General features: G+C 46.5%; 1 protein-coding gene across 4 annotated transcripts; it reads right to left on the bottom strand.

Moving 5' to 3' along the window:
- Positions 1 to 232: 232 nt before the first annotated feature.
- LOC103712747 (transcription factor bHLH49-like) lies at positions 233 to 5,974 on the bottom strand. Of its 4 annotated transcripts, XM_039127497.1 has the most exons (8): positions 5,865 to 5,974; positions 3,860 to 5,764; positions 3,535 to 3,744; positions 3,376 to 3,441; positions 3,227 to 3,295; positions 2,971 to 3,042; positions 2,574 to 2,768; positions 279 to 876 (listed from the first exon to the last, which is right to left on the bottom strand). In XM_039127497.1, the coding sequence occupies exons 2-8, from the start codon at positions 4,610 to 4,612 to the stop codon at positions 760 to 762; spliced, it is 1,482 nt and encodes a 493-aa protein (XP_038983425.1). In that variant the 5' UTR covers positions 4,613 to 5,764; positions 5,865 to 5,974; the 3' UTR covers positions 279 to 759. The 4 variants fall into 4 exon arrangements, with proteins under 4 accessions (XP_038983430.1, XP_008797587.2, XP_038983425.1 ...); XM_039127502.1 differs by lacking the exon at positions 5,865 to 5,974 and having other exon boundaries at positions 233 to 876; positions 2,574 to 2,702; positions 3,860 to 5,831; XM_008799365.2 differs by lacking the exon at positions 5,865 to 5,974 and having other exon boundaries at positions 233 to 876; positions 2,574 to 2,684; positions 3,860 to 5,831.
- Positions 5,975 to 10,221: the final 4,247 nt, after the last annotated feature.

Below are 10,221 nucleotides of genomic sequence, written 5' to 3'. Positions count from 1 at the left end.
TAAGCAGAAGGAAATGACATAGAATGTTGCTCCATTGCACAAAGTTCCACGAAATCTATCAAGAAAGATCGTTCCTGAAAATCACCATATCAACAAGCTCTATATATTCCTCTGGCAAATTAGCCATGTCAAAAGAATCTTTAGTTCAGGAAAATTTGGACATAATTTTTTGAGAAGAAAAAGATTAGATATATGAACTAGAGCATTGTACATGGAAGTTTGACTTCAGATATAGGAAAGCCTGAGTGTTTACAAACACATTTACTGGCATGCAGACATTAAAAAAAAATTCATCAGTCGTATTCAAATATAAAAAAGACCCTGATATTCAGGGCCATTTCACCAGATCCGTTCAGGATTTTTGGGCTACATGCGCCAAGCTGTTGATTCCAACATCATCATACAATGGTTATAAGATTTCCAATAAAAAGAAATGAAGCTAGTACATGATATAACCAACTGCAGGGCATGCAGCCATTGCTATACAACAAGGAAACTTTAGGCAATGCTTTGGACTTGGATGCTTAAAGTGGAATCAGCTATTTTCCACTAGAGCTATCGGATGAGCATATGCATCCCCTTTTGCCTCTTAGGTACCATGTTGCAAGGGCATGAGCTTTGTATGAAAAAAGGGTAGCTTGAAATGTATTATATGTAATAACCAAAGCTCGACTTCTGAAAAACTTGGTGACAGAAAAACCCATGAAGCCAGATGAGGAGACTTTATCTTAGCTAAGGAACTCTGATAGAGTCATAGTTTCATATGGGGAAGCCATCACGAGGTTTACCATTCAACTCTTTTGTGCTGAGAGGAGGATTGGTACTATAACTCAATTGCATGACATTGTGGAGCTCATCATCCCACACGCTTGGTATCTGCAGAGATATTAAATAAAATTATGCAGTCTAGATTTGCATAATGTTATCTTGCTAGTGATATAAGAAAGTTTAAAAAAAGGTGAAACTAAGGGCATTATTTGGCATTGTAAATTTGAAATTAAGGTAAAAATATTCTTGACTCCTACATTTTGATGTTTAAAATCATTATCATGCCAGTTTTATTTTATTCTGATCTAAAGATAATATCAGTCTTCCTCTCGAGGAAAAGGTACCATAACTATTAAAATTTCAAATGTTTGAAAGAGTTTTATTTTAAACTTTATTCATATTTTTGACCTAGGGTTGTGAGGCAAAATTCCCACAAGGATATCAATCTATGGCAGTTGTATTCTTGATTGAGATAGTATGAGAACGAAACATCTGGCTTTAGAAAAAATCATCTTCAGTGTACTTGTACATTTACAATTATATGTGGCTATTTATGACTTGTATATAAACTGGATGATATACTAGCCTAAATTATTGCAAGGTGGCTATGCTTTCCAATATTCTCTTCCATGAACTGTAACTTTTTGCTGAATCATTTTAACAGAAAAAGCATTTGTGTACTCATAAATATTACAGTATGACTTGTAGATAACATGAATGATATACTAGCCTACATTATTGCAAAGTGGCTATGCTTTCCCATATTCTTTTCCATGAATTTTTGCTGAATCATTTTAACAGAAAAGGCATTTGTGTACTCATAAATATTACAGTTTGAAAAATGTGGTTAGATAGATGGGAAAAATATGGTTAAAAGACAGTAACAAAGGAATTTCTCCTTGAAAATTCTTTAAGATAGAAGAAAGCAAGTTAAAATATATATAACCTAACAAGGAAGACAATTGGAACTACATTAAGAAAAAGAAACTCCTACTTATCTAAAACAGAGGCACATATGAAAGTGCAAAATAGATTTCTCTAATTTCACTATATGCAAGTGATTACAATGGAACATATGCTCCCTTCGGTTGGAGTCCATGTTTAGGAGCTTGATGTGGGAATTAGATATAGTTTGAATTTATGCATGGGAGGAGAAAAATAGTCATCCTTGTACAGGTCAAGCACGGCAGGCAATCAAAAGAAATTGAAATTTCTTTCCTCCCCATTAAAGATTAATTTATAGTTGCGAATTTTTTTTAACTTGTTTAACATTTATATTAAGAATGGCAATCTAAAAGTGCTTTAATTATACTGCAGCTGGTGTCAGTTGAATCAACATAAAAAAAAATGCTGGTTAGTGGCCAGAGGTGGATATCATACAATAATTTAAAACCCTACTTCAAAAATTTAGTCCAGGGTCAAGAAAAAGGCTACTCTATACCTTTGTTAATTCATCCTCTGGGCAATTACATACTAACTGTAACAGCTCAGGTTAATAATAGTTTCAGTTCAGCTTATTGGTTCTTTGGTGAATGAAGAGAAGACAGAGAATTGGAAATATTCATTTGCTGAAGCCTCTCTTTCTAACTTAAGTTATTGGTGCTCTAAATAGGGAGAAACATCTTCTTGCTTCCCCCAATTTACCCAATTCCTCATGTTTCCATTGTGCAAAATGACTTCTGCATGCCTGTATGCATGGAATATTCTGATCCAAGCAAAATCAAAATCAATTTACTTTCAAGATGCATGAAATATGATGTGATATCATTTCCTCATGCATAAGGTGGATTGTCAAGTAGGAAAACCTGAGGTGTAGGCTCTTTGAATCCATTCATGACAGCCAATTGAGCATTCATCACTCTCCTAACTGCATCTGAAGGGCTTCCCATGCCAGAAATCCCAGCTTGAACCAAACCCTGTTGAGATGGATGCAACTGAGGATGAATCATGTCAGGCGAGAAACCAATCATAGACTGAGAACCACCACGGAATTGAAAAAGCTGTTACACGAAGCAGCAGATTATATCAACCAATTATACCACTATAAATTTTAAGAAAACAAGCATCAAAGAAGCCAGATTTATCTTTTTAACTCAATAAATATGCCATTTTTAACTGTCTTTTGAGCCTATGATCTGAAAAATACATCCTTTCAGATGATTGCTGATCGAACATTAGCAATAAAGGAGATATGATACATACATCTTTAGAAAGAAGCCCTTCTATGTTGAAGTCCACTCGTGGATTCACGGTTGCAAGTTTCATAGATAGAAACTGGGGGAAGAAAAGATATTCGATTAGTTACAATATTTACAAGTGAATTCATTCTAAATGATTAGAAATATATGATATTGAACAACATATGGATGCAAGGCTTTATGTTCACTTAGGTCAAAGAATAAGAGTCTTCCATGTCCAAAAACAAGACTAGAACTATATGGTTATAGAGCAAAAATACCTCAACTTGCCGCTGTAATGATTGAACATAGTTTATGATCTCATCCAGCATGACTGCCTTTCCTGTAACCTACAACATTCCATAACTAAATAAGAACATATAATTGAATTTTGCATATGAACGTCATAAAAACTATTCTTTAGACATACTTTACTGCAACCAGGCACAAGGTCTTGAAGATACTTCATCCTTTCGCTTATTTTTTCCCTTCTTACCTGCAAAAAATATCAGTTCATTCAAACCAAGTAAGCTTCTATATGGAAACAAGACACAAGAAAACTTCCGCAGCCGCATTACTGGAACCTTACTCTTTCTGCAAGACTATGGCTATTAGTTGCCTGGCCACGCCTCGCTCTCACGTGAATATAATCTTCCTTCAGATCTTCTGTGCTATCCTTGGCCAGCTTCCCAGTAGGCTTTGAGTTGCTCTGCTCAAGATTCTGTTTTGTTTCAGTATTATCCTTTGAGTTTTCCATTGACAATTGTGTGCCTCTTTGTACTTGGTCCAATTCCATATCCTACCATGGAAAAATCCACTCAGAAATCTTGTCTATAGTTCCATGCAGAATAGAAGGAAAAGAAAATAGTCACAACAAAACAAGCTCATCGGAAGAAAAAGTTGCTATCATCTACCTGATTGGATCTTTTTCTCTTCTTCGAACCAAGATCACTGGAAGAAGAATTCCCGGCTGCGTTGGCCAATTCAGGGGACTTCTCTTGATCAACTTCAGTAAAATTGGCCTCTCGGCACGCGTTGCTCAAGTCCCCAACCAGGGAGCTCCCCTTGTCTCTTCGGTTCTTCGATGGACTTCCGCTGCTGGATCCATGATCAGCTGGCACAGTGATATCCCTAGGAACTTCAGTCATGTTTAATTCACTCTTAAGGCCCTGAGTTCCAGCGACACCTCTTGAGGCATTAGAGTGCGCAGTCAAAGATTCAGATGAGCCAAAAGGGTTCATCATGCCACCAAAATTAGCACCACTGAAGCACGAAAACCTCGCAGCCCTCTCAACGAAAGCAGAATCAGAAGGAAAATGGGAGAGGCTTGGGGGTAGAACTCCAGGGACGGCTTGCAAGAACATGCCTTTAGAAGACACTGCAACTGGTTTTCCAATTGGTATGCTACTGGAGGCACCTCTGGTGGTCTGAGCATTACTAAAACCCAAGTTCTGTGGGTTGGCAGGGTGGCTCCAGACGCCAGGACCAAAGAAGTCCACCCCAGGAACTGAAGGACACGAGGAGGAAGTCATGGAAACACCTTGGCCCATGGCAATGGCAGGGTTGGCTGGAACAGCACCCATCGACGGTTTGCCGAATCGGCAGTCGGCAGAGACATCCCCACTCCTTTTCTCCATCCCAAACCTATCATTTGGATTCGTTTCCATCTCTCTCTCTCTCTCTCTCTCTCTCTCTGTCCCTTGACAAGAAAATCTTAAAGAGACAGCTACCGAAAATTGGATCTCTTCTTTTGATGTAGAAGAAGAAGAAGAAAAAGAAAATTCAAACTCGATCTGTTTTGCCAAATTTGATCTTGGTGATCCAGAACAATGTCAATCCAACTATAGAGACCCAAATAACTGATAAAGAGAGTTGGAACCAATAAGAAAGACGAGTACTCGACTGGAAACAAGTAATTTCTTAAATAGCAGGGGCGAAGGACTTCAAGATCAATAATTTTCCAATTAAGAAAGCGAGAGAAGAATAACAAGAGTCGGCTAATCTGTCGAGAATAATTCGAAGACAGCTGATAGAACAGAACATATGGATAAAAAGCGCAAGAGCATAGAACCTCTTCCAAAACCTAGTTCACTAAACCCACCAATCTCAGAAGAGAATCCTCAAAATGTCGCAGAGCCCCCAGCTCATATTAGAGGCCATTGTTCCAGATACCGGCAGCTTTATTGATCTCGAGAACAAAACTAAGCAAAAAATGAAAGCTTTTTTTATGATACAAACCCAGCAATAGTAATTCAAGATCCCATTTTACCAGCAAGACAAATCGCATAAACTTTGACAAATAACTTCAAAGATCATCAGTCAAAGCAGGGATCGATTTATGAATGCCAAAAAATTCCAATAACACGAGCGGGCAAACACCAGAAAACGCCAGGAATTGGACATAGAAGGCTTCGAAGGACAAGAAACACAGTTGCAAAGAAGGGTTGAAAAGACAAGGCAATCAGAGAATCCCCTCTGCTCTCAGCAACCTGAGAAGAAGCAAGAGTGCATCGGTTTCAGAGAAGAACAGAGCAGCTCAGTCCAAACCATTCAAAGCCAAAGCCTCACCCACTCCCTTTCTCTACGCCACACTCAAAGCTCTAAAGCCAAAACAAGACCACGCCCAAAGCACACAGTGAAAAGTGGGAAAAGGAAAGGCACCAACTTGAGATTCCTCCCCTCTTTAACTTCCCTGCCCTCCATTGAAGCTTTTTCCATCGAAACAATTGGAAAAAAAAAAAAAATGCGATCTTTCTCCTGTTTGCGCTAAGCTTTTTAAATGTCTTCTTCTGCCCGGAAGCCTCCTTACACGCCTATCTCTGAATGAAGAAAGAGGTATCTTAATAGATGAAAAAGAGATCTAGTGCTGTGCGTGTGTGAGAGAGAGAGGTGGGATAGGAAAGTTTGTATCATTTATACCTCAGCACTGCACAAGAGGAGAGGACCAATTGAATGATGAGCACCGCCCTAAAACTATATAGATTTGGTAAAAAAATCTATGGAAAAAAAAAATAAAGAACAGACTCCAGTGCCCAACCCCCTTTCCTCTTACCACCAATTTATATATTCCAAAAATTGATTCCATCACACTTTTTTACAGTTCATTAGATTCTTTAATCTATGTAACACTGTCTTTAACATTGTTTTTTATTATTTTACTTGACTTATCACAGCCTGGAGCTAGCAGTGGAGCTCTGATATTACCTAGTTCCAGCGCTCCATTTCATTTTATCTGAACTTTTCTAATGAGCTCAGTTACAGTAATTCGCGGAGGACTGTAACTATTTTACCCCTTTCCACTACCACTTGTGTCTACGTTACAGTTTGCAATAACGCTGTAATCTCGCTGCTGCAGCTTCATCAAATCAAATTGCTCATTGTCAAAACGTCCAGTCTAATGTTTGATTCTATATGTAGCAAATACCTAGAATGGCCGTTGTTGCTGGTGGTCCAAACCGAGAACGATTGACACGACGGTGTGAACGGGGTTCCGCCTGAGTTGTCTTGGTTGGTGCTGGTTGCGCTCCACCTTCCGCCAAGGAACCTGCAAACAAGCCTTGCACCACCACCAGGGTGGTGATGGCCCTCCGACGGTCAAGTCAGAGGAGATTGGAGGAGGAGAGATGATAATCACAAGTGGGAGAGAGTGCTCTGGGAGGTATTGCTTACCCCCCCCCCTTCTCCCCCCAGCCGCATATATGCCTGGCTGGGAGGTCTCTCAAGGGGGTTTGTCGTCGTGGGGCACGATAGAATGGCCACTGACATGGCCGTTACGGGGCGTCGTGGAGCAGCGCCGGGTACGGTCATGGCAGGGCGTAGTGGAGCTCCGCTTTGTACGGTCGATACAGGAGATCGTGGGCAGCATCGGGTACAGCCGTTGCAGGGAGTAGTGGAGCAGGAGGCCGCGGCGTGCCTCTGGAGAATAGCCTGTCGTTATCAAAAGATCTCCGATTCGGGGTCGGAATGCTGGATCATAGGGCAGCCGACCCGGGGTCGGGCTGCGGAGCCGAGGAGGTCCGACTCGGGGTCGGAGTGCTGGATCATAGGGCAGCCGACCCGGGGTCGGGCTGCGGAGCCGAGGAGGTCCGACTCGGGGTCAGAGTGCTGGATCATAGGGCAGCTGTAGCTTTCCTGGATACGCGTGCCGATCACGTGGGGCATGGCGGCTCAATTCCCCCATAACAGTAGCCCCCCACTTCCGAGCCTGGAACCAGAAGGGGAACAGGTGAAGGGAGTGATGTTTCGAGATTGCCGCCATCCTTCGGAGAGGCGCGCGCGCTTCAAGCTTCCCGCCTTCTTTATGGCGTATGGCGGTTGCTGCTGACCTGGCAACCTGAGGATTTCGGCGGACATCCTTCCTTAATGGTGTCGATTCGCCTTTGGGGTGCGAGCGACCCTTCGGCGGCCAGGCGTCTTCTGGCGTCATCGAGGTGTCACTTGCCCTTTCGCCTATTTAATCGGGGGCCCTCCCCCGTCCGTCTTCTTCTTTACGGACATTTTCGAGTTTCTCCTTTGCGCTACCGTTGTTGCCGCCGAAACGTTCGCTTGCTTTTCCTTTGACGCTCTCGGAGCCGTTCTTCCTCCTCTTCAAGTGAGTTTCCCACTCTTCTACTTTGAGCTCTTCATACTTTTTCTTTTTGTACTAGTGCACCCCAGTCGTTCCGGCCTTTCCCTCCTTCTTGACCCCGTCCTGACCGTAGATTGGCCATTAGGGATGGGCGAAGTGGGAGCAGATAGCATCAAATCAAAACTGGTCGCCGAGGGCTTAGACGGATTTGTGGCTCGGTACCACCTTCCCGAGGCCTGCAATGTCACGCTCCCAGGGCCTGAGGAGAGGATGTCTCATCCTCCCCGAGGGAAGATCGCCATCAATGAGGGCATCCTCCAAGCCGGGTTCCGCTTTCCCCCTTCAGACCTAGTCTTACAGGTGCTCCGGGGTTTAGGAATGGCACCGACGCAACTGGTGCCGAACTCGTGGCGTGCTCTGACGGTCTTCCAGGTTCTCTGTCGCTTGCATGCGATTCCCGCCACCTTGAACGTTTTCTGGGAGCTCTACGGCCTGAGCGGCCACCCCCAGGACAAAGGGTGGTGGTGCTTCGCAGCGCGGCGAGGGTGCGGCCTTGTCAAGGAGGGTCCTACCTCCATTCACCACTGGAAGGAGCGCTTCTTTTTCGTTGATGCAGACCCCTCCTGGGAAATCAGGGCAATCTGGGGGACGCCGGTGAAGTCCCCAATTGGCCTGTCGAAGTTGTCGAGGGAGGAATCCGAGGGCGTCGCCGCCTTGAAGGGGTTGGTCGCCGAGGGCCAGCTTCCCCCGGTGGGCCGCCTCATTTCTGAGGATACCTTGGTGAACGTCGGTTTGAGCTCGGTCCCCACCGACCGTGAGTCCGCCATCGTTTCTTTAGCTCTTTTCTTCTCTTTCGTTCCTTTTTCCTTTCGGTTTCTCAGTCCCTGACCATCCCGTCCTTCTTGCAGAGGTCGACGACGTCATGCGGTCGGTGAAGTCGAAGGCTGTTGGTAGGGCGTCCCTGCTGGAAGCAGTCCGGAGGAGGAAACGAGCTCTTCCGAGCGGGGCCCCACCGGCGAAGAAGTCCCGTAAGGAGATACCTCCGATGCCGACCGACGAGTCCGGGCCCACCGGTCAGGGAGATGTCGTGGGCACCGACCGGCAGCTGACGCTGTACCAGCCCTCCGGTGGTAAGGTTGCCGCTACTCCGGAGGTGCCACCTGAGCCTGCTCAAGACGGACGGGTCGGACGTGATCGGTCCCCGACCCGGCCTTCGACTCGGTCGGCTCCTGATGACTCGAGGAGGGACGCGCCGAGGCCCCGGCCGAGCGGGACCCTATCAATTCCTGGGGCGACCCCCGCCCCGAGCGCGATCAGTCGGACTCTTCCCCAGGCGATGGATAAGGGTAAGGCTGCAGAACCACCATCCGGCTCCGGGGAGAAATCGGGGTCTGCCTTCACTACCGATGGCGCCCGAAATCTCATCGAAACAGTGTTGCTGGAGAAGGACCGTCGGCGGGTCCGGGAGTTGGATGTCTCTGACGTTGGGGCCGCCAGCTGCGTCTGTCTCATGTCGGTGAGTGTTCTTCTGGCCGTCTTTCACCATTTATTGGCTCTGTTGTTCTCCGCCTGACTCCCTTATCTTTCCTATTTCTTAGCTCGCCCAGTACATGATCCGTCTGGAGGAGTGCTACAAGGAACAGGCGGGGCTTTTGGCGAAGGCCGAGGACCGGCTGAAAGCAATGGAAGAGGGAGGCCGGGCTGCGGCAGGCAGGACGACCGGGGACCTCGAGGCGAGGCTCCGGGAGGCCGAAGAGCGGGCACTCGGCTTCGCCGCCCTGGAGGAGCAACTGTCAGAGGCTCGGGAGCAACTCAAAGCTGCCTCGGGCCTCGAAAGCAGGGTCAAGAAGGCGGAGGAACGGGCTGAAAAGCAGTCCCGGAAGATCGCGGACTATCGAGAGCGGTGGGAGAAGGCCCAGCGGTCTGCCGACAACGCCTGCGACCGAATCCGCTCTTTTGAAGCCAAACTAGGCGAACTGGAGTCGGCCCTGGAGAAGTCATGCACGGACGTCCAAGAGCTCCGTTCGCGCCTGAAGGAAGCCGAGGCCGCTCGGGTTGCTACCGAGGCGAAGCATAAAGAGGCTCAGGCTGATCTGCTGAGGGTCTCCTCTGAGGCCGAAGGCCGGATTGTGGCGAAGGTCTTGGAGGCCAAGGCTCAGATTATGGAGCGAGCTGAGGCGGAGCTGGCCGAGAAGAGGGCGGAAATCGGGCGTCAGGCGGTAGAGGCTTATCGCCAGTCCGCCGAGTTCGCCCATGATATGTCGGAGGCAGTGCGGACCTATCGCCAGTCTGACGAGTTTGTCCATGACGCGTCGGACGCGGGGGCCGAAGCCTTCACCTTGGGCTTCGAGGAGGGCCTGGCAAGGGTGTCGGCTAAGTATCCCGAAGTTGACCTGAGCGAGATCTCCCTCCTGGACTCCTCTCCGGCGCCATCGCCTGCTGGTTCTCCTGCTGCTTCCCTACCTCCCGCGGACGAGCCCGGCGTTCCCGACCCGGGAGTTCCTCCAAGCTGACCTCTTGTACCTTCCATTGTCTTTTTTATTTTTGTATGTCGGCGTTTTGCCCAATTGTATGGGCCTCGGCCCTGAAAATTAATGCACGTTGAATATTTCTTCATCTCGCCCTCGTCCTCTTTTTTTTTTTAGCTCTTGGTTGCTTCTTGCTGACTTTTGATTCCCGAAGTTCTTCCGGCGCTAGGCCAGGCATCCG

This window comes from Phoenix dactylifera, chromosome 1 (genome assembly GCF_009389715.1).
Source record: "Phoenix dactylifera cultivar Barhee BC4 chromosome 1, palm_55x_up_171113_PBpolish2nd_filt_p, whole genome shotgun sequence".
Classification (NCBI taxonomy): Eukaryota; Viridiplantae; Streptophyta; class Magnoliopsida; order Arecales; family Arecaceae; genus Phoenix; species Phoenix dactylifera.
Note: the sequence above shows the minus strand (reverse complement) of the source record. Positions and strands in the feature narration are given on the sequence as shown.

Coding starts and splice junctions, on each gene's coding strand:
- LOC103712747 (XM_039127497.1), bottom strand. CDS start 4,612: ATGGAAACGAATCCAAATGATAGGTTTGGGATGGAGAAAAGGAGTGGG. Junction 3,296..3,375: donor TTGTGCCTGGTTGCAGTAAA/GTATGTCTAAAG, acceptor GGAATGTTGTAG/GTTACAGGAAAGGCAGTCAT. Junction 3,043..3,226: donor CATTACAGCGGCAAGTTGAG/GTATTTTTGCTC, acceptor TTCTTCCCCCAG/TTTCTATCTATGAAACTTGC.